Below are 16,159 nucleotides of genomic sequence, written 5' to 3'. Positions count from 1 at the left end.
AAGAGGAGAAAGCAGATCACAGAGTACAGTATGAGAGGGAGACAAAAACGTCAAAGAGAGAACAATTAAGAAGGAAAAGAAGCGTATTGAAAGGATTGTTACAAAGCTGGAGACACAGAGGACAGAGCTGTTTCCAGGAAACTTCAAATCTATAAAAACTAAAATTATCTGCACAAACCCGCCAAACGCTGCTTTATTTTTGGCTTGAGACTCTTTGGCAAATAAACAGCCGCCATGTGGAGGTTCTGTTTTTAACCACTAAAACAAGAGGAGTGAGCCCCTGTGAAGTTTTTAACTCTGATATAAGTATAAAGAACATTGAGTGAGTCTAAAAGAGAAGCAATGCAGGAAAAATTCAACGTTTCCAAACCTCGAATAAGGCCAAGTTTCGGTCGTAGAAGTCGTCATCGTCCATCCCGTGGGTGTTGTTGATGTACACGCTGGAGATTTTGGAGTTTCCATCACCTGAACACAAAGACAGAGGACAGAATAAGTCACCTTGTTTGGATCTTTTAACCTGTTAAAAGCCGCCATCACTTTGTGGAGTCACCACATTCTGTAAAACACAAGGGGGGACAGTTGTGTGACTGCCTAACCCTAACCCTTGGTATTTGTCAGGGGATTTCATGCCTAACCCTAACTAGGGTCGCAAAGGGGACCATGGGAATTATGGGAATTAATGGGAATATATGGGAATTAACTGGGAATTTATGGGAATTAAAGGGTATTTATGGGAATTAACTGGGTATTTATGGGATTTATGGGAATTAACTGGGAATTTATGGGAATTAATGGGAATTTATGGGATTTATGGGAATTAACTGGGTATTTATGGGAATTAACTTGGAATGTATGGAAATTAACTGTGAATTTATGGGAATTAAAGGTTATTTATGGGAATTAACTGGAAAAGTATCATATCAAAGCATAAATATTTGTTTTCTTATAAGCAGACATCCATCCAAAATAATAAAATTAAAACAGATTTATTTGTAACTAGAACTTTATCAAGTGTTAAATATTTTATTGAACAATCAATTCTTCCATTGAAGAACAAAAACATGAACATTGAGTTAAATATAACTCATCCCCCCCCGACCCAACGTATTCAAAAATTAACAAAAATGCAATCCCAAGAAAGTTCCATTCAAAATGTTAAATGAAAAGAGCCGCTCTCCCTCCAAAAAGGTCCCATTCAACATGCAAATAAAAAAGCATCTTCCCTCAAGATTCTCAAGCCTAGCCTCTGCAGGATTCTAGAAGTCATGTGTGCATGTGATGGAGGAATGCACAGTGCATGTAGGGGATGTGGTCTCAACAGCCCTGCAGTAAGCAGTGTGCTCTGTGCATGTGATTGAGGAATAGCATAGATATTCAACTGTACTTGCATGAAATCTGGTTGTTTTAGTCAGGATTATGCTGAAATATATTTTCCCCAACTATATTTAAGTTCTCTATTAAGAGCCAACCTTCAATTTAGTAAATTCCTGGTTTATTCCCATGGAAAGTTTCCAAATTTGAAAAACCTAACCCTTGGTGTTTGTCAGTGGACTTCATCCCTAAACCTAACCTTTGGACTTTCTCGCAATCTATCACCTCACCCAAATCCTTACCCTGACCCGAACCACTCAGACTCTTAACATCCAGTAAATGCCAAAGAGAAAACTGCTACAGGAAACTGAAGACTCAAACCCTGCTGGGTGAACCTGTGCAGTAAAATAGATCACAATTTTCACCTCTGTCCCCGTCATAGCTTAGCTGGGGTCCGGTTACACTCTGTTCCAACTTGTCCCTACCACACACACATACACAAACACAAACACACACACAAGATTTGATGCAACGGCCACCATGTGGTCGGTCGTGTTCCGCCTCAGTCAGCAGAGAGCCTTGCATCAGCAGCACCTGAGTCAGCAGCATCACTTCCCTCCCTGCTCAGCCACACGCACGCAAACAGCAGCTACCGCTCGTGTGCAGCGTCATGCTTTACATAAGGACATTTAGACGTGGCCTGACACACACAACTCAAACAATACATCTAATAAGTCTAGGACTATGTTTTAACACACTCTGAATATGGTGACCTCATTGATACAAGAGAAAACTTTGATCAAGAAAATAATCTAGATGCAACACTAACTAATCTCTGCTGATTCAAATTGTATTTCCTGTCTTACTTCCACAGTAGAAAGAGTCAAAGTAACGGTAATTATCAGGGGTGAATGACGCTAATCCTGCACTTCTATTCTTCAGTTATCAGATGTTGAGGTGTGTAATTAAATGATTGTGTTGCGGTTTATCTAATACCCCAGAGTCCCTGTGTTGTGGTGGGATTTCCATTATTGAAGGTATCAGGTATCTTGGAGCAGGATTAGCCTTGTGGTTAAATCGCTCGCCCTTATAGGAGGACCGACTGATTCTAGCATGTGGCTCCTTTCCTGCACGTCACTCACCCACTCTCTCACTGGGTTTCCTGCTCTGTTCACTGTCCTGTCCTCTCAAATTATTAAGCTTAACAGCCCCAAAAACGTAACTTAAAAAAATGTATCAGGTAGTGTAGCGCAGCATAGCATAGCATAGCATAGTAAAGAATAGTATAGCATTGCATCGTGTTGCCTAGCATTTCATTTGTAGCGTTGCATCCGTAGTGTTGCATACGTGGTGTTGCATACGTAGCGTAGATTCAATTCAACCCAAAATTGAATTTCCCCCATGGCGATTAATTAAGTACAATAAAATACATGTTAATAAAGTACATGTGTTTATCGTAGCATAGTTAAGCTTAGCTTAACATTACATAGATTAATTTCAATTCAATTCAAATCAAAATTGAATTTCCCCATGGCAATTGATTAAGCCCAATAAAGTACATGTGTTTATCCTAGCATAGTTTAGCTAGCTTGGCATCGCTTAATGTAGCATAGCATAGCATAGTGTAGATTAATTTACATTAAAATTAAAATTGATTTTCCCCAGGTGATTAATTAAGTACAATGAAGTACATGTTAATAAAGTACATGTGTTTATCCTAGCAAAGTTTAGCTTAGCTTAGCTTAGCATAGCATAGTGTAGATTCATTTCTATTCAATTCAAATCAAAATTGAATTTCCCCCTTGGCAATTAATTAGGTACAATCGAGTACATGTGTTTATCTTGGCATAGTTTAACTTAGCTTAGTATAGCTTAGTGTAGCTTGGCATAGCGTAGCTTGGCATAGCGTAGCTTAGCATAGCTTAGCACAGCGGGAATAGCACCGCAATTGCCACCCATATCATTATATTGTAGTTTTTTGTTTTTTACTACTTTTCTTATATTTTTTTGCCCTTTTAATTTAATTTAATTTAATTCAATTTAACTAAACAATTATCATGTTGCCCAAAAATATGTTTTTCATTGATCGGTCGAAGTTCTGGAAACTAGCTTCTAACTGTGTTTGTAGTCATGAAAGCTGCTAAAAAAGCTTTTGAAGCGGTTATTTTTTCATTTAAAAGAGTTTATAATTTCAGCTCTTTTTGTAAATTTGTACCACTGAATCTGCGCTCACTCCAAGAAGTAGCTCTGATAAGAAAATCAAAGACTGAACAAGCAACAGCGGTAAAAGATTGATGTCTGAATCAGCTGTCAGCCGAACTGTAATAATAACACTGAAATCTGTGTTGATACTCTAATAAAACCCTTCAGACTGAAACCTTGCCTTTAAACTCTTCCCATGAAGACAGAATGCTTTGAGGCACAGCTGTCTGTAGATCCCAAAAAATGCATCATCAGCTTTCAGTCTTTCACTTTCAAACAACAAACAGCAGAGATAATATCTAGATAAATAAAAAGCAGCATTTGTCTGGTGGGTGGCGACTTCCCTTCCTGCTCTCACTTCTCTATTCTGACAGAGATAGTGAGTGTGACACGCACTCGTCTGTTGATACTCAGAGAATGAAGTGAACCAGTAAACTAATCAGGAACGGGTCGAATGTTTCTCACACACACGTGATTGGAGGATTCTTCACAGCATATTTATAGTCTGAACTCTGTCCAACATGCTCTTCGAATGCCTTCAAGAAGAAACATAAAAAAAACCTGCATTCTTTGGATGGTGAAAAAGTGCATGCACACATATTTAAGTTCACATGAATGGGATCTTTGTTTGACACCAGACCTGTTGGTCAGGTTAGGATCTGGAGGTGTGCTGAGGTCACAGCATGAGAACAAACAGGAGCAGAGAGACGATGACGGAATTGGATGTCAACACAGAGGCGCTTTTCATGCCGTCTGACCGGACCAACTTCCTCCCACACGCCTTAGAGTAGAACTTCTCATCTGTTACATACTGAAGAGATGGTGCACTGTTAAAATGTGCACGCTGTAAGGATGTGACGTAGAGCTTTGATCCTTTGTGGTTGTGCAATAGAAATGTCACACTCTATTTTTAAGAAGTGCTTTACTTTATCTGATATTTGCTTATTTACTTCACCAAATGTTTCTTTATTTTTTGGGAGAACTTCCTCCAAGAACTCTTCGGTGCTCCAGAAGTTTGTGCATTTTTTATCCAGTTCTGAATCTCACAGAGCCACACCTGTTTCACCGGCAACTGGCACTTTCACTTTCTCATGTTGGACGTCTCATGTTGGACTCATTAAGGACGTCTTTTGTTATTTAATGGCAAACAGCCAGCTGCTCTCAGATGCCCTACAACCACTGTCTGATGGCTGTGCTACATCACAACCAGGCGCGAGTAAGAAAACAACAACATAGTGCGTTGTTCTTATGTATGCCCCACTGTCTGTCAAGCACTTTGTATACCACTGTTTTTTAAAGGTGAGATATAAATAAAGTTATTATTATTATTATAAATAAGGAACAACACACAGGTCAGCAATCTTTGGCTTTCTATCAACCACTAAAAACAGAATCTGCCTCCCTCAACTCTAAGATCTCACGTCTTAAGTTTCCAATCTGTCCATAAACCACGATCTGGAGGAGGATGTCCAGCAGCCTGACTCCTCACTAAAACTAAAAAGAGAGACTACATCACACTGTTTTATCTCCCCTCCATTGACTCCTGATACATTTTAAAATTGATTTTAAGATTTTATTGTTGACTTTTAAAGACGCTCTAGACTTGCACCCCAGTACATATCTGATCTCCTCACCCCATATGTGCCAGGTCGCACCCTGAGGTCCTCAGACAAGGCTCTGCTTGTCAAGATTAGATTTGCAATGTCTTTCTCCTCTTTTAAAAAACACATTTTTATGAATGTGTTTTCAAAGGAGACATCACCTGAGCGTGTTTTGATCAAGAGGTTTTTATAATTTTTCAGGCAGCATCACTAGCAGAATTTTATAATATTATTTTGAACAAATTTAACATTTTTAATATTTAATGTTTCTGATCTTTTGATCATTTTAGTATTTGTAATAATTTTAAAATGTTTAACATTTAACATTATTAATATTTAATATTTCTGATTGTTTTTGGATCATTTTAATATTTTTAACATTTTTAATGTTTCAGATTTTTTTATCATTCTACTATTTGTAATATTATAAATGTTTTTAGCGTTTCTATATTTAATATTTCTAAAAAAAAATGTATCATTTATCAATATTCTTAGTATTTTTAACATTTAACATTTTAATATTTAATATTTCTGAATTTTTAGGGGATATTTTAATATTTTCAACATTTTTCACATTTATTGTACTACTCTTTTTTTATTCATTTTAATATTATTATTATTTAACATTTTTCATAATTGTATATTTAATATTTCTGATTCTTTTGATCATTTGAATATACTTTTTTGATTTTGTTTTTATTCTTCCATCATTTTTTTATTTCCTTTTATTTGTCTTCCTCACATTTCTCTTTTATTGTCTTTTAATTTTGTTCTTATTTGCAAACCACTTTGTAACCCTGTTTTGAAAAGTGCTTATAAATAAAGATTATTATTATCATTATGAATATCTCAGTTGAACCTTCATCAAACAGTAGTTTCAGCATTGCCTCAGTCACTGTTTTCAGGTGTTGATACTCAGAGTTACAGGAGTGTGTTCTGGTAGAGAAGTCCTCCACCTGAGACAGATTACACCACATGAGAGTGATGCCGCATCATGAGAGGGAATGTGTGTGTGTGAGCAACCGGTGAAGCAGAAAACTCCTGCAGCCAGATGTGAGCGTGTGAGTCTGCTTGGACAGCTGCAGACTTCATCGGTGGATCACCGAGCATTTGACCTTTCTGAAAATATCCTCCACTTCATCACCTCTCAGGATCTCGTCTCGCCCACTTTCACAGCTTTGTTCTCGTGTCAGCGTGGCGTCTGTGACGCCCGCGGCACAGTCCCGTCTCCCTCTGCGTTTCTCTGAGAGCTGGCATCGCACGAGCTGGATCGAAGCTCAATGGGATTAAGCGTCTCCATTTCTATTTGTGGAGGCTTATTAAACAACGTGGGGCGTCCTTACTACTATGCAACCGCTTAAGTGGCTCAGAGCTGTTAATGCAGTTACATCTCTCCACGGTTATAACCCCGCCCTCCGCTTTGAGCACATCAATCAGAGCAGCGTTTCCACACGCCGTCTGCACAGTCACAGCGCTCTGAGGGAGACCATTTTTCCTCCTCTTCATGTCAAACTGGACCTCGTGGTCCACATGAAAAGGTTGCTGCTGTCTGCTCACATTAAGTAAAGAAGTGAATCTGGATATCTGCTCTGAAGGTGGGCTGAGGGGAAGTGAAACTTACACCATCACTACAGGCTTATATTAAAGTCCTCTTATTGTTCTGTGTGTGTGCTGAGGGCTCATCATGTAACCTGTTGCTCATGTAGCTTCCTGCAGCTTTAAGTCAAGTTCACACTGTTCATCTTGAGACATGTTCACTACTTTTAAACCACCTAAAGATCACAGATCGCGATGAAACCCTCCACTGATCGGTCAGAGTCTGCGTGCCGTGACAGAGTTCAGCCTGTGCTGAAACAAAGCAGAACGCACTGATTTCACAGAGGTGGTGTGAAGATGTCCGTCGTTAAACTGTAACTAATGAATAACTTCATGTGTGTTAATGTGACTGTGAGTGTCTGTGTGTTTCACATACTTAAAGCTGAGGTAACCTGAGTTCATGTCAGAAAATTGGAAACCATGTGCCTTCGATAACAGCAGGCCCTCTGACATCACTGAAACCAAGAAATGTCCTAGAAGTTTCTGAATGTTTTATCCCTTGAGAACCACAAAGACATTAAGGTTTCTGTCCCTCGTGGAGCTTCAGCCCTGGTCTCTGTTGTGAGATTGCATTTGGGTAAATTAGCTGTATAAAAGGTTTACAGAATGAGTGATAAGCATCATTTATTTGCTGTGTAGCTATAGGTGTATATAAAAGCATCACAAAATTACTTAATGAGGAAGAAAACAAAAAAGAAGTGTGATGATTCTCAAGCGAGCATCTCAACAGCTTGTGAGTTTAGAAAGTTGGCCGAATTATTCTAGAAAAAAATTTGAACTGTATCTTACGTAACGTGGTGTAACATTATCACGTTACTTTATTATGTTATGTAACCTTATTACATTACGTTGCATTATTACATTATGTTATTACATTATGTTATTATGTAACATTACGCTACAGCGTTATAACGTTATTACATTACATCACTTTATTAGGCTATGTTATTATGTTATGTAACACTACCACATTATGTTATAACCTTAAAACATTATTATGTTATTAATTTATGTTATTATGTGACATTATTATGTCACATAACATAAAATAATAACATTACATTATTTTATTAGGTTACATTATTATGTTATGTTATTAACTTGTGTTATTGCGTTATGTAACCTATTACATTATGTTATAACCTTAATACATTATTATGTTAATACATTATGTTAATATGTTACATTATTAAGTTACATTATTACGTTATGTTTTTATGTTATGGTCTTATACTACGTTACCTTTTAATATTACTACATTACTTATTACATAACGTAACCTTTTTACGTTGCGGGATCAAGTTGTTATTATGTTACGTTATCAACTTACATTATTGTGTTACGTTACTATCTTATGTTATTACGTTATGTAACCTATTACGTTACATTATAACGTTACTTTATTATGTTACCTTATGTTATGCTATTACGTTATGTTATTATGTTACTTATTATTGTTTTTTGTTATGTTATGACAATATGTTACATTATTACATAACATTATTACGTAACGTTAGGTCATGTTACGACACAATATGATTCAATATGAGGTTATGCTATAGTATAATACATTATGATGGGGATACAATCCTATATGAATAAGATACAATATGATACACCACGAAAGGATTCAATTAGGTGCAATCCCATACAGTACAGTTTGGTGTTATACGGGTACAGTATGTTGTGTTTCAATATGGTGTGATATGATACGATAAGATACGATACACTTAATCACCCCTTAGTGAAATATGTCTTGGACTGAAGTGCTGCATACATTTAGCTCCCTCCAATGTTATTATTAATTCATTAACACAAAATTCATAACTTCAAAAGTCATCAGAGTGTGGCTTTTGCTGTGGTCTGCAAGACAAAGAGTTTTTTTTTTTTTTGCTTTCTTGTCTCAGGTTTCAACCTTGAAGAATTTAATGTTTGGATTTCCATATTAATATAACTGACTGTAAAGGCCTTGTGAGCACTGCTGGAGTCTTATGTTCACAATAGATTTTATTGGAATACATTTATTTTGCTGTAGCTTACAGATCTTGTTCATTAACTATAAATGAAACACAAAGTATGAATATTATCATCTTGATATTGAATGTGATGAGAACTTCTGAATGATAAGTCTTGTGGCTGTTTATAGAACATTTCTTCTTAACTTCCATGCTTTCTATGAGGAGGTTTAAGTCAGTGGTTGAAGTGAATTCTCCTTAGTGACATGGAGGAGGATTGGCCTGCTGACACGTCTCAAACATGTGGATTAAACTGTCAGTAATGGGCTTAAGCACAGTGCCAGGTTGTTATGCATACAAGGTGTGTGTGATCTGGTTCTCAGTGAGTGAGTCCCTTTGTGGGACGCTTCATGGAGCACATTTTAAACATGTAACATCATGCCATGTTTACCTTCAAACTTCTGTGACAGCACATTAATTTTATGTGACTCTGTGTGTGTGTGTGTGTGTGTGTGTGTGTGTGTGTGTGCGTGTGCGTGTGTGTAGCTCACCTTGCTCTATGCTGCTGTGTTCAGGCGTGTCGGCCCCGTCTCCTCCGCCTCCTCCCGTTGCCTCGCTGAGCGGGTCACTTCGATTGACGCTCTCCCTGGAGCCGAACTGCACGCGGGCACCCGAGCGCGAGCTGATGTCAGGCGACGTGTCGGACAGCCCCGGGAGGTCCTCCGCCTTGGTGGGCGTCACCGTGAAGCGGACTGATGCCATGGCAGCTCACTTGGGGGAAAACGTCGAAGTGAAGGGCGGGGTGTTTTTGTGGGGGGGGGCTGACCTAAGCTGTGCTAGTCTACCTCTCAGGTGATGCTAAGGTAATGATGGCCTCTGTGATTCTTTCTTTTACTGCAAGAATTCTCCATTTGAGCAAAGAGGCCGGCTGCCACTATAAGCATGTGAAGGAAAACTGTCTACTACTTCTTCTCTCCCTCTCAGCTCTGAGGAGACATAATCTCAAATAATCCTAACGATTCTGCTGGAAACAAAGCTGATTCATGAGTTACAACTGAGAGAGGAGTAGTAGCACGAACACAGGGTTGAGGATGTCCCTTTAAGCTAAACGTTCCCCTTCTTTCCTTCGAGCTGCACTGAAATAGTTGATCCGTTCTCCCACACTCCGTCTTGATTCCTATGGCTGAGAATAACAGTCGCACAGCTCTCTAAACTCGTCTCTCTCAAAGTAAACGACTAAAAATTGGTCCGACATGCGCCTGAGAGATAAAAAGGTCTTTCTGCTGATAGCAAACCATCGGTGGTCACAAACAGGGTGGGGGATGGCGGGGAGAGGGGACAAGGCGGGCGGTGCAGAGAGGGAGAAGATGGGAGAGAGAAACAGGAAGCAGAGATTAGCTTTCAGAGCCAAAATGAACGAAATTCAACACTTTTTAAAAACATGTCATGAGGCTTCAAGCTCTGAGGAATCAAACGCAGGAATGTGACACTACTACTCACATTACCCTCCACGTAGCAGGCCTGACAGATATATTATGTTCTGATATTATCGGGGCCGATACGAGTCTATATCTGTATCTGTATATTCCACTGCTCAGATAATCGGTTAACGTAACTTTCGATAATGTAAAGTGTCTCAGTACATCATTGTTCCAGCAGCACTGGGGGCGTAGTTTGCATAAAATGTGCTAATAATGTACACGACTTTTTCTTGTAAATAAAATGAACATACTGATTTTCTTTTGATGAAGATTTGACATTCCAGCTGAGAAATTCCACCCTAAAAAACCTCACGAATGTTACACTGACGAATGCTAAACTGTAGCCTTAGTTGGACGTAATCTCAGTGGTGTCGCCCATTTGTTTCTGAAGCCGATCGTCAGCGGTCGCCATATTGGAAATGCTGACTGATTCTAACTTTGGTCAAGCTAGAATTATGCAAAGACGTGGAGTAGAGGCGGGCTTAATCCTCTTCGCTAACAGAGTTCCCGCATGTCAGTCAAGTCAGCCATGCCCTTATTTGGGCAAAACTAGTAAGTTTAGTATCTTTAAAAAATAACGCGCTATAAAAAAATTGATAGATAAATTAGCTATTCAGACTAAATTCGTTTGTTTATACCAGGCTGTAAACATGTTTATTTCTGCTGTAAAGATCGGCTTTTGTGAATGGGTGTGTATGTGGTTTCAGGTACTTCTAGAGCCAGCCTCAAGTGGACACTTGAGGAACTGCAGATTTGAGTTTTCCATAATGAGAGGCACAGCTGACTTGATTGACAGGCGGGAACACTGTAGCTGTTGGATAGGAGGCTCAAAGCCCGCCTCTTTAGGGCCTTCAGAGGTCGCCGCTTCAATTTCCAGCCGCAACCATTCACTGCATGTCCTCCCCCACTCTCCACTCCCCCAAATTTCCTGTCTATCTACAACTGTCCTATCAATAAAGGCAAAAATGACCAGTGAAATATTGACAGGGACATCCTTTCCCAGCAACATGACATAACCAGCAGAAACCACGCTGTGTTGCATTGCAGGTGCAAAGTCACTGATGCGGTTTACTCCCTCTTCCTGGGAAAAGAAGTGACAAATACAGGTGGCTGTAGCTGAACTGTTGTTTTAGCCCAGTTCATAATTTAATTATTAAAAGGAGAGCGGTTCCAACCGGTTGTGCCAGTGGCTGCTGCGGGCTGTTTCCTCTCACTCAGCATGCAGAGACACGGCACGATTCCCTCTATTCCTAACGCTGCCTCGCACGGAGATGGACAGCAGAGAGGGTTTCACAAAAAGAGGTATAATACTCGTCTGGCTTGTTCTTCAAGAATAGAAACAGAAGAAACGACAAACTTCCAGAGCCAGTGGGGGGGGGACACTGGGGCCTATCCCAGCATGCATTGTGCTGGGAAACACCCTGGAGACGTTATTAGTCTAGACAAACACACTCGCACCTAAAGGCCATTAGAAATATCCGGAATAACGCGGTCACACGTGGAAACCAGGACCTCCCCAGAACTGTTCCAGCACTAATTGAAGTTTTCTGTGTGTTTAGTCCTGCTGTGCGTTACACTGACACAGATGTGACAATATCACATGAGTGTTTTCATTCTCACAGCCAATTCTTCCTCCCTTCTTTACCAGGCGACTCTAAAAGCTTAAGTTTCCACTTTCAGGCCGAGTAGAACATTTTGTTCTCCTGAAAATTCAGCCGTCAGATTAGAGTTTTTTAAGCTGTTATTTTTTGCATCTAAGAGGATTTTCTTCATATTCGGATACACGGATATATGTATCGCGTCCCATCTTTGTGTTGTAGATTAGGACTGAGTCAGCAGTTAATCTTCACCGGTCCAAAGACACACTCATTCAGAACGCAGTGGTTGAAATGTCATGCTCAGATCTACCGGAGCTCTCTTTAAACCTGCAGACAACTTGTTCGTACGAGACAGCTGTCACTCTGTGTCACGGTGAACACAGACTCCAGACCGCGGCGTGCTTCTTCACTTCACTGAGAACACACACAGAGAGAGTTATAAAGAGCGACAGCAGGCTTCGTGATCAAATGACCAGATTTTGTACGTGTGTGCAACGTCCTTCCCCTCTTCTCTCTCTCTCTCTCTCTCTCTCTCTCTCTCTCTCTCTCACTCACTCCTGAGGGCTGGGGGAGTAGATAAGAACACTAGAATTAAAACATAATCAATAATCCTGTGATATTCTTTGTTATGGCGGGTTTCTTAACACAATGAAACCTCAACGTGTGGCGATTAAAAAGTTTGACATATTTTAACAGGAAGTATTTTAAGTTTGATGCATCATGATACTCATGTTTATCTAGATTTAAATTGTTGAGTGAGTATTCAGTACATGTATGTATGTATGTACATATATATGTGTGTGTGCCCTTCTTCTTTTTATTCCTTTATTTTTTTATTTTTCATTCCTCTACATTTTTATTCCTCTTTATTTTTTAATCTTCTTTATTTTATTCCTTTTTATTTTGCATTCCTTTTTAAATGTATTTATTTATCTTTATTTATTCCACTTTATTTTGTATTCCTTTTTTAATTAATTTATTCCTCTTTTTTTGTATTCCTCTTTATTTTGCATTATTCATTCCTCTTCATTTTTAGTCTTCTTTATTTTTTATTCCTCTTTATTTTATTCCCTTTTCAATTTATTTTTTCATCTTTATTTTTAATTTTTTATTCATCTTTATTTTTTTATTCCTTTATTTTTATTTATTTATTTGTTACTTGTCCATCTCTTTCTCCATCAGTTTTGAACTGTCAATAATACAATTGCTCCAAATATTATAATTATTTTGTATTTTTTTATTTTTTTATTAATTTGCCATCCTTCTCCCAAACTCTCTTAAAATGTCTTAACACTAACTGCATAATTTGACAAATGCATTGCATTTCAAGATATATCTTATTATATTATATATTTTGTTAGTCACGAAAATCACTAATAAAAATGTTTAAAAAATAAAAATACATAAAATAAAAAAAGATTAAAATTGTTCTACCATCCACCCAGGCAAAAGAAAGAGATAACTTTAAGTCCTAGAGAATGTTACATAAAAAAAAGTACTTTTTCACCACTGGTATAAGGATGTACTCCTTTTTACTGAAAGATATTAATTGATAAATATTACAGCTTTTACTATGACTAATCAGCTCAATTAAGCCCATGCAAGCCCTCCTGCTGTCTCTCCTCCCTGATGTAACTGTAATCAACACGATCCAGGGACTAGCATTCAGCCTAACACGCCTCCATCAATTAGGATAACCATTCTTTAATTAGTCCCAACCAGGAATTTAAGGAGAGCTCCATGATAACATGCTCGGCTGCAGAGCTCCACTCACTTCCATTCTAAGCCAATTAAGCTCGCCCTAATAATTCTGGCTTGAACCGGTCTGTAAACACCTCCTGATATTAATACAAAGACGAGCCCTGACGTCCTGATGGAAACATGAGGAGCTGATGATGTTTCCTCTCCAAATCTCAGGATTTGTGTTTTCATGACAAAAGGAATGCGGCTTCATCTGCGTGAAGCTGCGTGAAGCTGCGGGTTCTGACTCTTAAAGAAGCGCGTGGTGGTTTGGGGATAAATGGGTGAAGTAATCAGCCTGTTCTTCACATATGTGTTCTTTTTCTAATTAATGTAGGCATGGTATCACCCCGAGCTGCATGAGGAGCTCTGAAGCCATCCCCTCAGGTCGCTGTAGGGGGACCCTGCTGGACTCAGGTAGGAGGTCTCAGGCGGTCCGCGTACAGTCGGTCCAGCTAGGCGAAGCTAACGTTAGCCATGCCGCTGATAAACTCTCTGACAGACTAACGCCCACTGATCACCTCGAAGACAACATTTCACCCACATGAAGCACATACCTGGCTCGAGTCCCACCACAGAGACAGCTTCCACCTCAGGGCTGTTTTCAGTCACATCTGGGGAGGTTTCACTCCTCTCCCAGGTTTTCTCGGCACTTTTTTTTGTCCAACCGACCCGACAAATAACATGCGAGTGCGACTCGCAGGTCCTACTTCCCTTGCCGTCGTTCCAACGTCTTTGCGCATGCGTGAATACAAAAATTGTTCAACATAACTGGGAACTGTAGTTTTTTTTAAGACCAAACGTATACAGCTGTCAATGCTGCATATAACATAAGATATACTTTATTGGTTTCCCACTGGGGGAAATTCTTTTGTTACAGCAGCTTACAACACAGGACAGGGGAATACAACAATGTACTAACATAGTTAAAAATATAATAACAATAATAATAGCAATGAAAAGGGTAAAATTAAATTAAATTAAAATAAAGTAAAAATAAAATAAAATATGGCAACTATTACAGATATATACACACTATGTACACTTCTATCTGATAAATAGATAAGGTAAGTTATTGCACGATAAAAAAAAAAAATATATGACAAGTTTTCCAAACAAACCATGACATGTTTACCTTTTTTAATGTGCTATACATTCTATTTAGAAGGAAACCTATCAACTCAAAGATAAGGTATTCCTTTATTCGTCCCAAAACGGGGAAATTAAAGTGTTACAGCAGCAAAGTAGATATAAAACTGTATAAAGTAAACGAGTTGATATAAAACAGTAATTATTATTAAAAAAAATAGCAATTAACAAATTAATTTAGCATATCTTAAGAAAAGTATGTACAGAACTAATTAAGTAAATTTACATATATTTACAAAACTAGTGATAATGAAGCCCTAAAAGGACGCCGTTATTCTACCTCACTATGTGTCAGAGGGAAGCTTCATTTTATTTTATACTGAACATTTATCTAACAGCTTTGTTACCTTCAGATTATACCACATAAATTAAGCCTAAATGGTGCTATACATGCAGGACTTTTACTCTAATATAGGATTAATTTAAGGTTAGGTTAGGTTAGATAAGAGATTCCTTTACTTGTCCCACAACGGGGAAATTCAAGTGTTACATTAACAGAGGAGACAAAGTGCAAAAGAAATATATAAAGTAAACAAGAGCCTATAAATTAACAATCATCAAAAAGTTATTAGCAATTAAAATTAAAATCAAAGAGGTAAAAGATAAACATATCTTAAAATCACACATATATATATATATTATTGATTATAGAGTCTGACCACTGCAGGAAGAAAAGACCTGCGGTATCTCTCAGAGAGACACCGCAGGTGAAGAAGTCTGTCACTGAACGAGCTACTTAGTGTTGTTATGGTCTCCTGGAGGGGGTGTGACGTGTTGTCCATCAGAGAAAATAGCTTTGCTATCATCCTCCTGTCAGCCACCTACTCCACAGGGTCCAGTGGGCAGCCCAGGACAGAGCTGACCTTCTTCACCAGTCTGTTCAGCTTCTTCCTGTCAGCAGCAGAGATGCTGCTTCCCCAGCAGACCACTCCAAAGAAGATGGCTGATGCCACCACAGAGTCAAAGAAGGACTTCAGAAGAGCCCCCTCCACACCAAAAGACCTGAGTCTCCTGAGCAGAAAGAGTCTGCTTTGTCCCTTCTTGTACAGCGCATTTGAGTTGTCTGACCAGTCCAGTTTATTGTTCAGGTGAACACCCAGGTACTTGTAAGATTTCACAATCTCAATGTCCATTCCCTGGATGTTCACTGGTGTGGGAGGAGGGGACTTGCGTCTTCTGTAATCCACCACCAGCTCTTTGGTCTTTCCTGCATTGAGCTGGAGGTGGTTTCTTTTTTTTTTTAAGGCAAACTCTTAATAAAATATAATTTAACTGATTTTTGAAATCTGTATGAGTTGTTTTTATATTGAGAAAGCAGTCCATCAGAAACATGTCTGTAATTTATCAAAAGCCGAAATGTTTCATCTTAATTCATAGAAAATGTCATTTATTACCACGTTATGTGGGACTGCCCAGTTATTAATGACTATTGGAGAGAGATACACAATGCCCTACAAGATATTTTTGAACATGTAGTTCCTCTTGAGATCAAGATGTTGTATTTTGGGATGAAACGCCAGGACTGG

At 38.7% G+C, this 16,159-nt stretch overlaps 1 protein-coding gene across 4 annotated transcripts in view; it reads right to left on the bottom strand.

The window, feature by feature from the left end:
* The window catches only part of LOC117807669 (solute carrier family 12 member 6-like), a 41,987-nt gene extending 27,778 nt beyond the window's left edge, over nucleotides 1-14,209 (bottom strand). For 2 of the 4 annotated variants that reach the window (XM_034677020.1, XM_034677023.1), the window contains exons 1-3: nucleotides 14,042-14,209; nucleotides 9,217-9,948; nucleotides 371-465 (exon numbers count right to left, since the gene is read on the bottom strand). In XM_034677020.1, the coding sequence (XP_034532911.1) occupies nucleotides 371-465; nucleotides 9,217-9,427 (306 nt within the window). In that variant the 5' untranslated portion in view covers nucleotides 9,428-9,948; nucleotides 14,042-14,209. The remainder of the gene's footprint in view (nucleotides 1-370; nucleotides 466-9,216; nucleotides 9,949-14,041) is intronic. The other 2 variants (XM_034677019.1, XM_034677022.1) reach the window with 1 other exon arrangement.
* Nucleotides 14,210-16,159: the final 1,950 nt, after the last annotated feature.

The sequence above is a fragment of the Notolabrus celidotus genome, chromosome 23, assembly GCF_009762535.1.
Source record: "Notolabrus celidotus isolate fNotCel1 chromosome 23, fNotCel1.pri, whole genome shotgun sequence".
In the NCBI taxonomy this organism is placed as follows: Eukaryota; Metazoa; Chordata; class Actinopteri; order Labriformes; family Labridae; genus Notolabrus; species Notolabrus celidotus.
Note: the sequence above shows the minus strand (reverse complement) of the source record. Positions and strands in the feature narration are given on the sequence as shown.